The sequence below is a fragment of the Azolla caroliniana genome, unplaced genomic scaffold (genome assembly GCF_043228905.1).
Source record: "Azolla caroliniana isolate FFs.n. ecotype wild unplaced genomic scaffold, voAzoCaro1.0.p SCAF_6, whole genome shotgun sequence".
In the NCBI taxonomy this organism is placed as follows: domain Eukaryota; kingdom Viridiplantae; phylum Streptophyta; class Polypodiopsida; order Salviniales; family Salviniaceae; genus Azolla; species Azolla caroliniana.
Genome location: NW_028230441.1, coordinates 2162276 through 2181676, shown reverse-complemented (window position 1 = coordinate 2181676; position 19401 = coordinate 2162276). Strand labels below are relative to the sequence as shown.

At 37.1% G+C, this 19401-nt stretch overlaps 3 protein-coding genes across 3 annotated transcripts in view; 2 read left to right on the top strand and 1 right to left on the bottom strand.

Annotated features, from left to right (window-relative positions):
• Positions 1-1461: 1461 nt before the first annotated feature.
• LOC147862515 (uncharacterized) lies at positions 1462-4028 on the bottom strand. Its single transcript, XM_087321372.1, has 4 exons — positions 2780-4028; positions 2272-2468; positions 2037-2178; positions 1462-1945 (listed from the first exon to the last, which is right to left on the bottom strand). The coding sequence occupies exons 1-4, from the start codon at positions 3911-3913 to the stop codon at positions 1733-1735; spliced, it is 1686 nt and encodes a 561-aa protein (XP_087177498.1). The 5' UTR covers positions 3914-4028; the 3' UTR covers positions 1462-1732.
• Positions 4029-6360: 2332 nt separating this feature from the next.
• LOC147862514 (putative pentatricopeptide repeat-containing protein At3g11460, mitochondrial) lies at positions 6361-7659 on the top strand. The gene is made up of 2 exons (XM_087321106.1): positions 6361-6743; positions 7503-7659. The coding sequence occupies exons 1-2, from the start codon at positions 6361-6363 to the stop codon at positions 7657-7659; spliced, it is 540 nt and encodes a 179-aa protein (XP_087177232.1).
• Positions 7660-18422: 10763 nt separating this feature from the next.
• Positions 18423-19401, top strand: part of LOC147862513 (xyloglucan endotransglucosylase protein 1-like) — a 2505-nt gene continuing 1526 nt past the window's right edge. Inside the window, exons 1-3 of the mRNA XM_087321105.1 lie at positions 18423-18907; positions 19057-19157; positions 19307-19395. Coding sequence (XP_087177231.1) covers positions 18679-18907; positions 19057-19157; positions 19307-19395 — 419 coding nt within the window. The 5' untranslated portion in view covers positions 18423-18678. The remainder of the gene's footprint in view (positions 18908-19056; positions 19158-19306; positions 19396-19401) is intronic.

Sequence of the window (19401 nt, the reverse complement as noted above, 5' to 3'; positions counted from 1 at the left end):
AAGCAAGACGCTCAATTTTAGCCACATTCATAAAGGTTGTTCAAGAAAATTGCAAAGGCATTGAATTATATGGATAAAAAGTCTCTTAGTTGGAGGATATTTTCTAGATGACAAGCACCTCCCACCCTATCATCTAAATCATCCATATATTAGTTGTCTTTCCAATCAAAGACTTTATCTATGAAGAGGACCAAACCCCTTGATAATAGAGGTTTAAATTAAAAAACTTGGAGGTTTTTTACAATACTAGTATTTAGGCTACGACAATTCATCTTTGTCATAACTAGTAACTACTCATATATTTTATATCTTACATTATGTCAATATTCATGACTTCCTTAAGAAACTAAATATAAATCATAACTAATTTATTCCCAAATACTTAACAAATTATAACTATCATTAAGCTAAACACAGAATATATTGATATTATACATTTAAGACTAACGCAAGCATGTCTACGCATACATTTCAATGGCATGCAATTCATGAGGTGAAATGATTATTGTATGCCATGGTAATCCACCTATTCCCAACAATTTGTATTTGTAACTTCCAAGTTGATGAATTTTTATACAACTAGTGTGAGGCTTTGTACCATTGCCAAATTAAGCTTCATAGTATCCAGTCTTTTTGAATATTTGTAAATTTACATGTCTCTTAGATATACTAGGTTACAAAACTACAAGCTTAGTACCTACAACGTAGGAAACATAGTCATGATACAAAAATGTTAGTTGGATACAAAAAACTCAATCTTGTTTGGGTATTAAAGCTTCATTGGCAACAAGTTGACTGTCAAAAACTACTGCATTTGCGTCCACATGTAGCATTAGCATTTGGATTGGTGCTGCCATTGCTCTTGGTGCTGGTGCTGGCGTTGTTGGTGCTGGCATTAGCGTTGGTGTTGGTGCATTTTTATTTTATTCTCCGTTTCACCACTACTAAAACAACTTTTGATCTCAAAGAATAATTAATTATCCCTTTATCCTGGTGCAATTCACAAGAAGATTCATGAATGATAAATGAAAAAGTACCCACACAAAACTAGCTGAAAAATGGTGACAAATTACAAAGAACGAAAGAGTTATGGTCATCATTTGGCAACCCAACTTGGCATAAATCAGGTCCATGATGCATAACTCAATCTGCTTTTCTGAAAAATTTCATTGGGCCATGCAGAACTAATCATTCATCAATAGGGGCATAGCAATCAGGAATGGGGGTGTTCAAAGCCAATTACATCAACATACCGAAATATCAACATATTTGCATGTCAAAATGCAAACTAATCCACTCAACTAAAACCTTTTCTCGACCTTTCCCATAAGAAGTTCTAATGACTTCATGTATGATGAGGTCTAATGAGATTTTCAATAAGAAATTTGCTGACCGTATCAGGCACTGAACAAGTTTGAACCTTGCCTAAACTTCATGATAAGAAACCTAATAATCATGGATAAACATTTAATGAGATGAATACTATGTTCCACACAATGCACATACAAATCCCATTGTTCAGAAACAAAAGTGCCATTAGATTTGACACTATCAAGAGTCTGTATTAGCTTCCCTCCAACTATAAGCCACTTTATAACCTCAGTGGCATGCATTGATGGATATGGACTATGTTATACGGTGTATCATTGTCCCATGGATTAGAAACATAACTTTCTTCATGATTGATGTTGTTGATTATAATAAATTCCATGTGCATAAAGAGGTTGTTGCATCATGCTTTTATCAAATGCCAAAGAGAAGCACCTTTTCGACAATTGCAGCTTTCTAGTATTTGACTTATAGCATCTAGCATTTCTTCATGCTCAATGGTCTTACTAATGCAATCTCTTTCATCTTTTGCACTTTCCACTTGCCTCCTGAGACGATTTTTTTCGTAGAATAATCCTCTGAGCTGCCCTTCCCTTTTTCTTTCATTCTCTTTCTTCTGGTATAGCATGTACTAAACCTTAGATGGCTGTTTATATTATATATACACATGAACCAGATCTACCAATGATACATCTTCACGAGTATACCTTTTGCTGCTTCTTGAAGTTCGTGCGTTTCATTTGTGACTCATACACATTACCAGAAAAGTCTTCAATTTCTTCGACTTCTGCATCATCCTCTCTTCCATGCCTTGCTTCCGATACCTGCTTTGCTAGAGCTCTACGGCCTCTGCTCATATAAGATTCCCGGTTTTGTTAATAAAAAATAATTTCTTATGTAGAGATAGCAATGAGACTTCTTCAGCTGACTTCATAGACCTACTCCTCATTTCTTATGTCTTTTTCGAGTCCCGAGAATTGCTCTCGCACTCCTGTTATATCTTTAAGCCACAACAATCTTTCCTTCTTAAGCTGATTTTCAATCTCATTAAGCTGAGTCTTGAGTTTTTCATTTCCAGAAGCACCGAGCCCCCTATACTTATTCAGGTTCTTTTGGAACCTAACCTCCATCTCCTTGAGCTGCCAGGGATGCGAAAGCAAATTAGAATTGCTCATTCATTGGCTTTGATCAATTGCCCAATTCTATATGTACAAATATAATAATAATAGTCATAATAATAGGCGACCAGTGGTAGAAGCAACGAAACATAGTAATGTGGTTCACACTAACAGAGTAGAACTTGATTGTTAACACATCATGATGTGGCCTTACCTGCACAAAAACGAAGCCAATTGTTATTATACATAAAGATACAGAAAGTCTGTGTGTCTGTGTGTTTATATGTGTGGCTTCTTGAAAAAAACAAAGCATCCAAAAAGAATATGCAAACCTTTTGTGATCTTCGGAAAGGCCATTTGTATGTAAATCCTTTGCCTGATGATGAGCCCTTTGTCCACTTTCCTATGATCGAACGCACACGTCCATTTTCTTTGATCTCTTTCAATGTTGCCCACGTTCCTAATGGATGATGGCTCTCATAATCAAAAGCTGATTGGGAGGTTTCCAGCTCATCATCATTCCGACTCCTCACATTGACAACATAATCCTCCTCATCAATTGCAAGAGAATTGTTGACACTATAAGGCTCATCTGGATTCTTAGCCTTACGGATATTCAACTTCAACGAGCCATCAGCCCCAGGGAATTTCTCAAGGACCTCTGTAAGGCTCTCGGCATTGATCAAACCGATCTCCGATGCAGGAAAAACAATGACATTTCGGTCATCTTCATCGTTTCGTTTCGTGGTCTTAAAGACAGCGAGGACTTCCTCGAGTTCCATATCTTGCATTTTGGGTATGTCCACACCTTGGAGGCCCTTCCATCGGCGAAGGGCACCATCAAATGAATACGAGACACATCCTTTCTTGGCAATGTTATCATTATTGTCACATTTTCTGCGATTGTTATGATTGTTGTGGTTCTGGTTATGTTGATCACTAATACAACTATTGCTACTATTTTCAACGAGAAGGATGGGCGGCCAAGCGTGGGAACCAAAGGGCGGGACACCCAATATCCTTTCAGATCGCAGGACTTCAGACAAGGCCCTACAATAACCCTTATGTTGATGTGGGAAGCACTTCCAGAAGTTCTTAGCATGGATATGGAGAGCTGACCATCCGCGGAAGAGCATCTGCTCGGGGCAAATTGCACATGCGACTTTGAAATCGCTACGTGAGGCGAGGTCGGGATGTTCCCGATATATAGCCACGATCTTCTTTACAAAAGGGAGCAATGTGTTGTAAGCATTATCTTCAATCTCTTTGGGTGAGGAGTGGATGTCATCTTTGTAGAGGGATGTGAGGGCTCCTGGGGAGATGAGATCGTGGTTAGGTCGAGATTCGAACACCGATGCGATTTCTTCTCGATCCTCCTCATCCTGCTCGTCTTCCTTGTTGTGATCGTCTCGTGATGATATGTCTGTACAGTTGTTGCTTCTGTTATTCTTCTTCTTCGATGGCATGGTCTCTCTCTCTCTCTCTCTCCGACTTCCGTCTTTCTCTCTCCTCCCCTGTTCTTATTTGTCTGTCTTTCTCTCTCCTCCCCTGTTCTTTTTGGTCTGACGTTGTCTCTCCGAGTCCTCCCCTGTTCTTTCTTTCTTTCTTTCTCTTCTTTGCCGTGTCTGCAGCACCAAGGACGGCTCCAAAACGTTGCAACTCTATAATTATTATCTATTTTACTCATTTATTTATTTGAATTAGTTGGAAATTGGAATCATTAGAAGCATAATTAGCACATTCAACCTTCTTAACCTCTCTCGCCCCGTACATGCGCACTCTCTCATTAGGCACGAAATTAGAGAAATTTTGAAATCCCCTCATCATCCAAACAAGACCCCGAAATGGGAAACCCCTGTTTAGTGAGAAATTGGCCTTTGAGAATTTTGCCTCAGACTCATTTCCTAGTAATTGTAAAGTAATCTTAGTAACCTCTCACTCACATGTTATTTGTCCACACATTCCTTGGTCAATATGATGTTCTATGGCAAAGGCAAGTGGCCTTCAAGAACCAAAGCAAGACTTCACTTATTTTCGAATACAATTTCTAGTATGAAGTGGAATTATGTCATGCCTTCTTTTATGTTGTATAGCTTATATTTATTGTTCTACTTGTTTCATGTATGACAGCATCTACTTGATCAGATGTTTATACTACCATTTGTATCACAATAGAAGTGAGATGAAATGTCTCCTTCTATTTTCTCCATGTACAGTTTTCAAGTAATATACTAAGATGAATCTTTCTCAAAAGAAAAAAACTCTCGCTAAGGTATAGTTATGTGCTTCATCTTAATCTTCGTGACATAGTTAGGAACCTCAACTTTGCCATGAAGCATGCTTTCGGAATTTAGAATGCATACATGCCTTCTAACTCGTATTAATCCATTATACCCATAAATACCAAGCCTTCATGAAAGCATGCTCCCTCGATTCTCAATATTTCTTCAACCTCACCATGGACACCTTCAAAACGAGAGGTTTCACTCATTGTCAATCGACCTCACATGGCATATTTATCCTATGTTACAGTTTCTCTAGTTCTTTTTATCAAATTTGGGTATTTCCTCATGGGTAAGGCTTATATGTTTTTTGTTTTTATTTTTGAAGATTCACCTTGGTGTTAATGGAAAGATGCCCAAAAGCTACAAATAACTCATACATGAAAACACAACCATCATACCCACATCAACCAACATGTCGAATAACAAAAGCCCTCATGCAACTACCTTAGAAACTGCATTTACACATCTTGGTAGTGGAAAAAGCCACCTTGGTGGAACATATCTCCACTTTATTCTCTCCCCAAATGAGGTGAAGACCTCTTTCTTTGTCCACATTTCTCTAAAATGTTGTTGCTTACAAAACACAACATCCAACTCACCAGTTATTGCCTCATATTGACCAATTAAAGTATGCAAAACATCAACCATATCTCCTTGACTAACTCAATTGTATTCTGTTTGACTTTTCGAAATACACATTTACATCTTACCTTCCACAATACCCAAATTACGAAAGAATATATCATAGACCAAAACTTGTCCTCTACCAAACAACGGATTGTTGTAGCATAAGATACATCCAATACATACCTTCCATCACAGAGGAGATGAAAATCAATACACCCCTTTTCATAATTTTGTATTTCTTTAGCAAGCCTTCCCCATCTCACAAAACCCCACATCTACATCTGTTTTTACCGTAAACAGGATACAAATTTCTCAACACTCTTTTCAAACACTACTCTAGCAATAGGACATATCCATAAGACATGATGAATCAATTCAATGTGAAAACCACGTCTATCACATTTTAAATCATGGTGATGCCCCGCAACCATGAGTTCACAGGAATCCCAAAATGTACCATCAACCATCTAAACAATACAACATGTTTAGGAATTTGCGTGGCCCACAACCATTTCCAATAAACTATGTTTTAATTAAGGCTATATTCTAATTAAGACGTGACTAATATAAGTAGGTGAGGAAATTTTTAGACTCATTTTTTGCTGTCAATACAGGATGTTGGTGGGCATCGGCAAGATGGCGAGATGGTTGGCGAGATCCAAATGTTGATGTGGACTAAATGAAGAAGATTTTAGGTTTCTCATTATGATGAGTGATGACACGGTAGGGATTGAAGCATAGTAACATGATAAGAGGATGAGTGATGATAGTGTGGGGGTTGAAGCACATCATGAGAGGGGAGGAAATAGTCTAGATTCATTATTTTGATTCATGCATCTTGGGTTCTGCATACCTGGAAATTGTTGCCCAGAACAAAGTTGATGGGATGTGTATCACGAGGAGTAAATTGGTCTTCTCATAGACAATTGATGTGCCCACAAGAAGGATGCTCTTCAACATTAGTGTTGGATGCTCTTCAAATCGGCTCAACCTTGGTTGATATGTATGCTAAATGTGGTATGCTTGCAAAATCAAAACAAGTGCTTGAAGAGCTTCCTATTCGAAATGAAGTCTCTTGGTCTTCACTAATTGTTGGATATGCCAAACAATGTCGAGGCTATGAAGCATTGAAATGCTTTGAAAGGATGAGATATGATGGTTATCTTGTCGATGCAATCACCTTCATTTGCATCATGAAAGCTTGTGGTGCCATAGGAGCTATTGACGAGGGAAATGAGATTTATAATGAGACTGTGAGTAGAGGCTTGATTAATATGAATATCATTCTTGGCACAACTTTAGTAGATATGTGTGCTAGAAGTGGTCTCTTTACCGAAGCACAATATGTTCTTGATGTGCTTCCTATTCGAAATGAAGTGTCATGGTAAGCACTAATCGCAGGCTATACACACAATGGGAAAGATCACGAAGCACTGAGTTGTTTAAAACAGATGCGAGCTGAGGGAATTTCTCCTAATGCAATAACATTCATTTCCATCCTGAAAGCATGTGGCAACACTAGAGCAATAAATGAAGGCATCAAGCTTCATGATGAGATTGAGACAAGGAGGGACTTGTTAGAGAAGAATATTGCGCTTGGCACTGTGCGTGTAGATATGTATGTGAAATGTGAGATTTTTTCTGCGAACTCCTTTGCTGGCTTTTTTCTAGAGGTTGGACTATGCATCTTGCTAATTTGGAGAATGGAAGGCTCACGAAGTGCTCAAAGGGCATCTTGTCCAAGATGTTGTCTCTTGGTCAACATTAATTTCAGCACATACCCAACAAGGGCAAGATCTTGAAGCACTAAAGTGTTTTGAATGTATGCCACGTGAGGGCTTTTTTCTTGATGTGATCTCATTCATTTGCATTTTGAAGGCTTGTGTAAACATAGAAGCTCTATACAAGGGTAAACAAATGCATAATATGATTCTCAACTCAAGGTTGTTGAAAAATGATTTTATGCTTGGAAATACCTTAGTGAATATGAATGCCAAATGTGGAGAGTTTGTAAATCTCAAAAAGTGCTTTAAGAGCTTCCTATTCGAGATATAGTCTCTTGGAATTCACTTATTGGTTTAAAGGCTTGTGGAAACATAGGAGCTCTATACAAGGGTAAACAAATGCATAATATGATTCTCAGGTCAAGGTTGCTGAAAAATGATTTTATGCTTAGAAATACTTTATTGAATATGTATGCCAAATGTGGAGAGTTTGTAAAATCTCAAAAAGTGCTTCAAGAGCTTCCTATTCGAGATATAGTCTCTTTGAATGCACTTATTGGTGAGTATGCTAAATAGGGTCAAGGCCACAAAGTTGGACCATTTTAAACAGATTCAGAATGATGGCATTGCCCCAGATACTGTCATATATTTTTTGTTTCCTTGCAAAAGCACAAGAGGATATGTAGAGAACGGTCAAGATAAAGAATCATTGAATTATGTTCAGTTTATGCAATATCAAGAATCATTGGATTGGGTTTTGTGAAGAAACTCTTAATTTTGTTGAGCACCTGCAAATGGAGGGGTTTAATATGATGACATTTTCTGGTATGTTGAAAGCATGTGGCAACATGGTAGATATACAAAAAGGGAACAACTTCCATTTTCAAATGTCCTCGCAAAACATAGAGGTCATAGAAACAAGTGCCCTTATTGAGAAGTATGCTTGAAGCTTAACAAGTCTTTGCCATAAGATAAGAAAGAAGTCTTTTTGAGTGGTCTAGTTTAATTTCGAGATATGCTTGAAACGTAGAAACTGTGCAGAAAACATTTAGCACAATTATGGTTTCAAATATCATCTCATGGAATGCACTCAAAAGAGGCTATAGAGACTATGGATATGCCGAGGAGGTGTTGTATTAGTTTTGAACAGATGCAAGACAATATATGTATATTGTTTCCTTTAATTTTAATACCAATGGAGGATATTTTTTATGGAAAAAAAAGGCGTGCACTTTAAGGTCAAAATCCCTCCAACTTATGACATTCAATACACACAATTATATTAATAAATGTGTGTAAAAAACACTACTTACAATGGGTGTGACCATGAAGTATGGTCACCCACTAACTACACTACACTACACTACATGGGTAGTGGAACATGTTGAATTGCCAATAGGCAAGACGAACATTCAACCGAGGAAAGGATTTCCACTTGCTCCAATAAAGAAATTTGTCACATTAGTACTCCCTTCAACTTTCGTAGATATGCTTTCACTCCATGTCTACCATCAAATACAAAAGCATTGCACATATTTTAATTATGACGCAATCCCCAATATCTCAAAAATAGAAAAGCAATCTCTATCTCTAACTTTGGGTCCACCTGTGTAAATTGTGCAAACACCCACTGTATAGGTCTCTCTCTCTCTCTCTCTCTTTCTACATGGCCATGATTGATGTCCATAGTTATTTGTTATAGAAATACAACATATATGCAGTTCATTTGTGTTTGCAAACTAGTGCTTCTAGATGCATGCTCTATATTAGTAGCTTGTTTATAACTTACTCTATTGTGTCTCCTAAAATGCATGGTCTTGTGTTTGGTACCACGTATGTGTGTAATAAAGCATTTCATTATATTATTAGGATTTTGTCTTCCACTATAGACGTTTGTGTTACCTACATAATTTGCAACTTGGCAATCTATTAAAAGTGTCTAAATATGAAGCAATAAAATGTCTCAAAACCTTTCATCATCTTGCTTGTAGCAATAATCTTGCAGAATTTTATATTCCTCTTAGATTTAGATGGAATAAATAAGACATATACATCAAAATTGTGGAGACTTTGCATCGTTATATTTGTTGCAATTTCTTCCTTGTACAAGGTCTCAAAATGATGGGAATTGTTGTCATCGAGTTGATGTTGCACACCTAATTCATAATATCAATTATTGCTGAATAATTACAGAAGATGGACAGAATTCTTCTTGTGGTCCTCACAAATATGTATCTTTATTGTTGTAATATGTTACATGGCATTGGGATCTCTTTTCTATACCAATGCAATGATGTAGTAGTTGTGAGATATGTGGTTTACATCATGGACCACTCATGAATGTGGTAATGTCCTTTTTATGGCATTTCTATAAATATTGTTGTTTGTTATCATAATTATCCACAAGTGAATGCATTATTAAATTGTAACTTAAAATTTTGTAAAATTGTGAAATCAATGCCTCTATATTGTCACATGGGGTAGGATCATAAACCCTCGTTAATAGTGTGGATGAACTTGATTAGTAAGATGGGTTGATCAAGTTAGCCCCTTTACACAAACATTCCCAATAAGTGTTCATGTGTTTATGTTTACTCAATAATAGGGCATTTATCGATAATCCTAAGCAATTACAATAATAGGATAATAAACTATCAATGAAAAGCTAGCTATTAAAATTAAAACTCTTCCTTATTTTATTTTATTTTTAAAAAACATATCCTTCCATTAGTTTAAAAAACCCATATCAGTTACAAAATACAAAATGATGGAAAGGAGATGATTATCCTTCCCCAACCCGTCTTGTGTAAGACACTAGCTAACCATGAATCCTTCTTTTGATAGACTTGATTGAACACTTCTTCAATAGTTGAAACATACCATGAATTTGCCATATGTTCAAACCAAATCAATCTTCCTCGTCATGTTTATATTCAACATCTCCCAGTGCCACCTTTGGGTCATCACATGCATCCAATCTACCCCCACATTTACAAATTATGACCAAGCATCCTCTATTTTCCATATTCAATGTAAAACTCAATCAAAGCATTATGGTATAAAGGTCATTTTGTATGTCTTAATCCATGATTCCAGAACTTATAAACATGTCGTCATGTACAACCATGTGATCAAGACCCACTTTAAGGGATCTCAACCCTTCAAACAGTTTATATGCATCTGATAACCTTCCACATGTTGCCTACAAATCAACAATGCTTCATGACACCATCCATCACATAAAAAGAAACGGACTTCTTCTGAATGCATACATAAGAGCATCCCCCTCCACCTATTTCAATGAAAAACTCTTCCTTATTCACACGAGAGGTATTTTATTATTTTAACTTGCTCCATCATATGTTGTTCCATGGAACCCATGTCATTCCCATCTTATCCCTCTTTCTGTACAACAAATATCGAAGAGGTTGTAAAACATAATGCAAAGCCTTCTTTGTCCAAGGTAGGAATGACAACTAATGTAATATAACAAGTTCATTATACATCGTACAACTTGGGGGTGTACATGAAATGGCCAAGATTGTGACTTCTAGTACTTTAACTTGTTAGTCATCCATTCGATCAACTAGAACTCTCTTGGTATCTCTCCTTTTCTCTTTCTGTTTTATTATCATTAGCTTACCGTAGTGGTAATTTGTTAGACAATTAATCTTAGGTATTGGATTTGTTACCCTATTTTCATATCTCTCTATTGCTTCATATATAATTTCTTAATTTACTAGATACCACTGTGGAATGTATGGGGTTGAATGCATGACCTTCTACTCTCTCTCTCTCTCTCTCTCTCTCTCTCTCTCTCACACACACACACAAGCACACACGCACAAATAATCTTAATTTATTCGTTATGCACATACACTTAATCCGTCATTGAACTATATTCTCTAGTTCTTTACATGGTATCAAATGAGGGTTATTCTTGGGGTAGGTTCTCCATTGCTTTTGTGTTTCTTGATGCAATCAAACACTTTTCAACTTTCCATATGTAACGTGGCTACATAGGTAGTACGCATAAGAGTTGCACTCGATTTACACCATATTCTCAATGTTGTGAACATTGAATGAAGTAGCAATGATGAAGAAAACGCCATCGACAAGATGAATCTGCAAACAAGGAACTATCTACATCCTGATAAACTTGACAAAACAAGCTTCTCAAGTTGAAGTATAAAATGACACAATTCCTTATCAAGCAAAGATATCGGGGCTACATTGACATAAACTTAGGAGACATCCCAAGTCCAAGAAGCATTGATTATGTTGAATGACAACAAGGGGCTAGTCATGTGACGTATTGTTAAGTACATGTCATACATTTAATTTCCCGTGTCTTCTCGTCGAAGTAACATTGGCATTGGTACTACAAGGACAAGGCAAAAAGCAAGGAAAATAACCATCACGAGGATACATATTGCCAATCCATTTTGTCATTTCTCTCCAGAAAAACTAACAAATCCTTCCATTTGCCTTTAAAAGATTGTTGTTTTAGAAAATTCATATCTTCATTACCCGTGAAGGAGTCATATTGACCTTTTAAAATTGAGATAAACATCGACCAAAATTCCTTCACACAATGAACAACATTTTGCTTTATTTGCTGAAACACATTTTTGCATCGATCTATCCAAATATTCCATAGAACCACTGATGATATCGTAGCCCATACTGTGGCATCCACACTCAATCGATTTGAGCTTGAGTATGGTATGTCCTTAACTTGCCTTCCCCTAGTTTGAAGGGTAAATAGTATCTTTTCCCTTTCATAATTATGCTTATCCACATTTATGTCCATCCAAAAGACATTTCCCCATGTAATAACATTAGGCCCATATGCAACATCAATGAGGCGCAACATATGTTTCTAAATAGAACATGTTGTCATACAGTTCCATAAGGCATGTTGCATTGATTCCAAGTTAAGCCCACAAAGAGAGCAAGTTTTGGTTCCCTCTTCCCTATGCATCCATTCCAAGACCGGAAGTGCATAGTGGACACATAAACATCTAAATGTAATGATTTTCCGAGGAATCTGTAGAACCCACAACCATTTCCAAAATGCCAATGATGAATGCATAGGAATATTACTATTTAACCATACCCTGTTGCAGCCAACGTAATTGGATTCCTCGTTCGCTGGAATTCCCTACCTAATTTTACAGAGTAGTCAAAGAAAGAAACCATCTTATCATTAGCATCTCTCTACCACCATTCCATCGGATCCCAGTCTAACTCAAATAAGGACTTATTATCACAAACCCAAATATCCCAAAAAGGGTTTACTTTTTCAGGATGGGGATCAATAATACATACCTTCCTTGTTTTTGCAACCACCCTAATAGGCTTCCACTCCACTAAATTGAGAAGGTCATCCTCCATAGAGACCCATTGCAATTTTCCCTTCAAAACTATTATATATGCTAAGAATGATTCATTAGATGTATAAGCTCTTGCATGGCCGAATCCTCTCAATCTCGTCCTCCCATAATAGACATTCTCATGCTCTTCCCCTTTGTAAAAAAGTAATTTGCATGTCAATATTCTAAAACATTATTTACAAGTAATTGCACTAAATTAGCCTTGCCCTATTGTGAACTTTATATGATTAAGTCTTGATCTTCCCAATGATGTCTTTGTTCATCCTATTTTCATGTTAACCATGTAAAAGAACTTCTTAGTTTTGATGAAGGTGTAGTTATTTATGAGGGTTTATAGTGTAAGCCTCATTCACGAGAAAACATTTGCAATGCTCAAATTGAAGGTTCAGGTACAAAACAATACTTGGGAGTCACACCTTCAATCATTCTTGGCTCTCTATTTTCCTTAATTTTTCATTATTTTATTATCATCGATATTCAATTGTAATAATCTCTGTTGTAGAAGTTTGACGAGAAACAGTGACTCTTGCATCTATCTATTATCACTAATATAATTTGCATGTCGCGTGAATGGTGAAGCTTGTCCCTTCTAAAAAAATGGTCAAGGAACTAACAAATTAGGCGTACTTTTAAATATTAAATAAAACCACGGAAAACAAGTACTATGCAACACATCAATTTAATCTTGATCAAAGCCAACATGTAGTTTGTCATACATTGCTTCGAATAGTTGTTGATTTGCTATTGAGATGCAATTGTTGGTTGTGGTGGATCATTTAGATTCGTATCCAACACAATATCTAAATTAATATTAAAGCTTCCTTTCTATCCTTAAAATTGTTACTTGACCCCCTTGTATGTTGTAGAGTTGCCACATCAACGTTGTTTTTGTTCTATCTTGGAAAACCTTATCTTGCAAACAACTTTCAACATGAATGAAATGTTCTTGATGAAATATTTTGCGCTTTAAATGGCAAGTTGACTTCAAGTAGAGCTCATTGGAATTTTTTCAAAGAGCCCATTTCATCGAGGTTTAGTAAGTTTCGATGAAATTTTATTGAGACAAAGTTCCATACTATTCTTCGTATTTTAATAAATTTATTAGAAAAGTCTCTCAAAGTCAATTAAAAATCTTTAAAACTTGCCCTTTTGAGGTGAATGACTTTTCCTCAATGTTTTCATAAATATATGTGAGACTGGTATTTAATAATTTCGATATGCTTTACTTCCTAATGCAACTAGCGCTTAGTGGAATGTAACTATATGTAGTTAGTGGGTATGAGTGGTAAGGTTGGGATACGTGTTTTAAATGGCTCAATGTTTGTGACATTTATTGTAAATGTGTATGCATGGTTGGATTGTGTGGTAGTGCGCTTTGTTGTTTATTAGGCTTCAATTGAATTCAAAAGCTTGGTTTTACCAACCATTTAATAATTCCATCCATAAGCTCATGATTTCACTCATTGTCATAGCAAGATTTGGTGGGTGAATATTCAACCATTCATAATATTAATCGTAAGTGTCATTATTCCACGACGTAGTACATTGATTTTTAGCAGGGATCATTCAATGCTTCTGTTTCGTTATCATGTGGACTTTTAACGATGACATTAGATGGAAAGTAAGAGACTTTAGGTTCTTCCGATAGGGTTGTAATGAGATGAATTTTCCTTCATGAAGACCTTAAAGAGGATTGGGAATTTTCCTTCATCAAGACCTTAAACTCGGTGCATATTTTAAGGTGGAGAGATGCAATCCTATATTTTTGTTTTGAAAAGAACATATGTATTTGGTAATTTGTACCTCCGCAAAAACATAATAATTTAAGCACATTATAAAGATATGAAAATAAAACGCTTAGAGTTTCTCAACCTTAAAAATTAAGTTCGTTCCATAACAAAATATTGGTATGATTAAGTTTCTTGTGCCAAACCGTTAACTATATTTATGAAGTTCCTTCCTATTCCTCTCATAAGGATAGTAGCATGGTTGAAAGACCAGGTTTTCGTATGAATATAATCATTCAAAAATCATCCAAACTATAAGAGTTTCAAACCAAAATGAAAGACATATAAGAAAGAATGGAAGAAAGTTACATTAACATCTTTTTTAACCTCAAGATGAGTTTTAAGCCTGCAAACATGTTGACCTACATTATATGTTGCTTGCTTTGAACCTACCAACTCCCTTGTAAGGGACTTACACCCTCAATAGACCTGCATAGATATGTCCTTGTTTGTACAGTACCATATAACGTGGATTGCAATTTCTCAACTCTCTTGAATCATGCATTCCAAATTCATAACCCCACTTTTTTCTATACCGTTGCCTAGTTTACTCTATAGTGGGAATATAATGTGCATGCAACACAAGTACCATCGTTAAACAAAAATAATATCATGAATAAAGTTCCCAAAGTTGCATATGCCGGTTTGATGCTAACTAGTGGCTACAACTAAAGCCTTATATGGGGACAACTTGCAACCACATGGCATTATGCAATCACATGGCTTTGTTACAAAGGGCATTTGCTTTTTATGCTTCACAGTATAAAGTTCCTATTGATGGACAACATTGCAAACTGTAAAAAATAATGGTGGCACATTGTAGCCTCGCTTTAGCAAACAAGACAACACTTGCTAAAGCAATATGTGAAAGCATTGCCTGTTTAAAGCATGTTACTGTGTGGATGCAGTTGGGGTGCATTGGTAAAGGGTGTACATCACGAGATTAAGGTTATGATTTTACAACATTGGCACATTTTTGTAGGTGAAAATGATAGCATCACCTTGGAAATTAAATCTTGCGATGTTAAGCTGTTTAAATTAAAAGGTGTGACTTCATGATGTTATCACTTCCTCTTGAGTTAAAAATATGACCTTGCACTAACAAGTCATTGTCTCGGCGTTGAGATGTCATTGTTCATAGCTAAGGTTGTTTATCGCACTTTTAGAAGAGCCTCGCCTCAATTAATGATAAAATAATTGTAAATGGGTCTATTTCTGCAAGATCCACTTCATCACACTTGTTTAGATGAATTATAGTAAATCACCCACCACAATCCTCATAATATGTTTGTTTACATTAATAAGTTGGCCAATTCAATATTCTCGATATTCGAGGGAGGAGATTCACTAGTTGTGATAATGTTGTAAACATTGAGATTGATAGAACTTCATTGAATTCAAGTTCATTGTTTTGTTACGATATCTATTCTCAAGGGGTCGCTATATGTGAACCCTTGATATCACGTGTGTCCAACACCTATTAAGAAAAACACAATGTATCCATTTCCATGCATTCAATGAATCCTTCCTATTGAATATGTGTATACACTGTTTAGAAGGTATGGTGGTAACACATATAAGAATGATGATGTATCTTCTTATGTAGAAGTTATTATAGGTTAACCCTTTACATCGCTAGCGTTGAAAGCCTATTAAAAAAAAACATTTTATGTCAATTTTCCACGAGTAATATGAATGCTTCCCCTATTCAGTATTTGTATGTATATCCTAATTAAATGACACCCATACACGTGCTAAGAAATTGTAAAGAAAAGGCTATGATAAACCATGTCTAGTAGATTCACGGGTTATGGTTATATATTTATGGCATGCTCCTTGACCCTTGATACATATTGTTCTCAACAAATGTAAGATTGATTTATTGAATCCCTATGGTAATGTTCATGGGGAAAATAAAGGGAAATAATTTGATCAACATTAATAGAATATGTATTGGATTGTTGAACATTGGAATATATCATGAGATATGCAATTGCATTTGAAGGAAAAATAATGATTACCCGTTAGGAAGAAGCAAGAGATGGGATTTGAAAGGTCGAAGACTTGGGCATGCAGTGCAAGATACTCACAACCACTCTATCTAAGCGTTGACGAATGATTATTTCACGCAAATTCACTTGACATTGCATCATAAAAATGTAAAACCCTATATTGCAATTTTTGGGGAAGTAAGATCCATGAAACCATTTGCCATGCAAACTATTAATGACACTTAGTTAAACACTTTATTAGATTCCATGAATCCCATTGCTCATTCTCTTTGAAAACAATAACCAAGACACTAGGTGCAAAGATTGGGGGACAAATGCTTTTATAACATGGACATTCTATCTAATTGTTAATGATTTATTATCCAAGTTCCAACCCCCCTTAACTAGTTGGCATCGTGTTCAAGACATACACTCCATTCTTGAGTCAAATACCACAAAAGCAATGAATCGACAAAAAATAAGCAACCATAGGAGTTGTTAAATGAATTTGGTCAAATGCATATCAAATACCATTAATCCCAAATCCCATTGCAAATTCACTTTTGATAAGGGCAATAGCATACAAGGTGCAGATACTTTTGACTCGAGGCAAACATGTGAATGTTTTAAAGATAGACCATGCATGTATTAGAAAAAGGAGAAAAGACAATGGGCATATGCTTTTCGTAAATTCCCCATAAAGATCATGGGCATTGGGCACCATTTGATGGAATGAATTAACTTTTCACAAGCAAGACCCAAGACTATATACTAATGGGCATCATTGATGGAGTGAACTAGCTTTCAACACAAGGTCAATTTGCCCCTGCGTGGTAGATGCTACAAGTTGCAACAAAAAAAGAACGATGACTTTACAAAGCTGAAGAGCCCATCCCTAGGTGTAAATGCAAGTCTGTATGCCCATTTTGTTGTGAATTTGAACTTCTAACAACCTCAAGGTGCTTATACAGACACACATATACTTACACATACATACCCACATACATACATGTATAGGTACACATACACATACACATATCCACATACATATACGTATAGGTACACATACACATACACATACACATACACATACACATACACATACACATACACATACACATACACATACACATACACATACACATGTGATATTTATGTTGACAAGAGCGAAAAGAATAAGTTATAAATGCGTAGTGAAAAGAAGAAGGTAGACTTCTTGTTGAATTTAGGGGGGTTGAGGTTTGCGTAGTAGACGCCGCGTTGAATTGGGTGAGAAGGGGAGCCAACATAATAAATATAGTAAGTCCCTTATTATCGATACTTGTTTTTTTCGTTTTGGCAAAAAACGGTTAAATAATTTCCATATATTTCACTTTCTCATACCCCAACGATCAAATAAAGACATCATTCCTCCCCCAACACCAAATAAGTAAAAAAAAAAAAAAAAAAGCGAAGGAAAAAGAAAAGAAAAAAGATTTCAGAGAATTTAGAGGGTGTATTTGTTTTCGACAAAGCGTTGGTAGAATTAAAAGTTAATGATGGATGAGAGAGAGAGAGAGAGAGAGAGAGAGATAGAAGGCGACAAAAAACAGGGACATTCAATTGTTCTTTTGAATCGAAAAGAGAAACACAGTTGTTGTTCTTTTTATTTTCTCTCTAAAACCCAGAAATATCGAAGAATAATGAGTAAGGAAAATGAAAAGATTTTGGGATATTTTTACAAGGGGGGGGGGGGGGGGGGGTCGCCAGGCTGGGGAAGGCCCCCGGGGGGGGGGGGGGGGGGTCGCCAGGCTGGGGAAGGCCCCCGGGGGGGGGGGGGGGGGGGGTAGGAAATTCACACAGATGGATAGATAGATAGATAGATGGATGGATAGGTGAGGTGGGCTTGGCTTTGCTTTGCTTTGCTTAGCTACTCCTTAGCTGGCTCCCAATGGGACATAAAACAGATGATGCGATGCGATGGGCACACCCACAAGAGAGAGAGAGAGAGAGAGAGAGAGAGAGAGAAAGACACGAAATCAAACATAAAAACAAAAGCAGAAGAAATATATATTTAACACGTGCACACGCGTGTGGGTGTGAGTTGGCTTTGCATCCTCGCATTGTGTCTCATATATATATATATATATACATATATGTTTATAATAGCCCCGCACACACACACACACACTGTCTTTGCCTCAGTCCGTCAGAATCTACTGCTACTACCACCTCCACACACAGGAATAAAAAGAAGAAGCCTTCAGTTTGTCTCTCAACTAAGAAAGGGTTTACACAAAATATAATACACACAGAAACCATCTCTCAATCTCTCTCCCTCTATAGAGTGGGTTTTCCCTTGGGGGAAAAACAACAACATATCGTCCTTCCCTACACTACACTACACTAAACACTCACTCTATTCCTTCCTTCCTTCCTACCATGACGCGCCTCCTCCTTCTCCTCACTTCTTCTTCTTCTGCTCGTAGCTTCAGCTCGTCGGCAGCAGGAATCCTTGTACTCCTCTTCCTGCTCTTGGCCGCCTCTCCCCTCGCCCTCGCTGCCACTCCATCCTCCTTCAACGAGAACTTCGTCGTCTCCTGGGCGCCCAAGAATGTCAAGTTCTTGGGCGGCGGACAAGCGCTGGCGCTCTCCCTGGACAGTGCCACCGGTACTACTTCTTTCACCGGACACCCCCATTTAGCTATCTATCAATCAATCAATCAATCAATCAATCTATCATTCATTCATTAATTCATTGGTTGGTTCGTAATGCATTCCGCTAACTCCTCCTATGAATGCAATGCCTGTTGTGTGCAGGGGCTGGCTTCGCATCCAAGCATAGCTACATGTTCGGCAACATCGACATGCAAATCAAGCTCGTGCCGGGCGATTCAGCGGGCACAGTGACGGCATACTATGTAAGGCAAACACTAACTCCTATTCCCAATCTATGGAATGCACCTCCCCCCACCCCCACCCTATCATAACTTTTTTGACCAAGCCATGTACATGGATGGACATGACAAAATCCCAAAATTTTAATTTTTCTTGGCTATGCTATGCGCAGCTGTCATCGGAGACGGACAAGCACGACGAGCTGGACTTCGAGTTCCTGGGGAACGTGAGCGGGGAGCCGTACGTGCTGCAGACGAACGTGTTCGT

Excerpts from the sequence above, each read along its gene's own strand:
- LOC147862515 (XM_087321372.1), bottom strand. The coding sequence starts at position 3,913 with ATGCCATCGAAGAAGAAGAATAACAGAAGCAACAACTGTACAGACATA. Across the intron at positions 2,469-2,779 it reads CTTTCCGAAGATCACAAAAG|CTCAAGGAGATGGAGGTTAG; the intron begins GTTTGCATATTC and ends CATCCCTGGCAG. Across the intron at positions 2,179-2,271 it reads AAAGACATAAGAAATGAGGA|AGGCCGTAGAGCTCTAGCAA; the intron begins GTAGGTCTATGA and ends TTATATGAGCAG.
- LOC147862514 (XM_087321106.1), top strand. The coding sequence starts at position 6,361 with ATGTATGCTAAATGTGGTATGCTTGCAAAATCAAAACAAGTGCTTGAA. Across the intron at positions 6,744-7,502 it reads ATTCGAAATGAAGTGTCATG|GTCAAGGTTGCTGAAAAATG; the intron begins GTAAGCACTAAT and ends TATGATTCTCAG.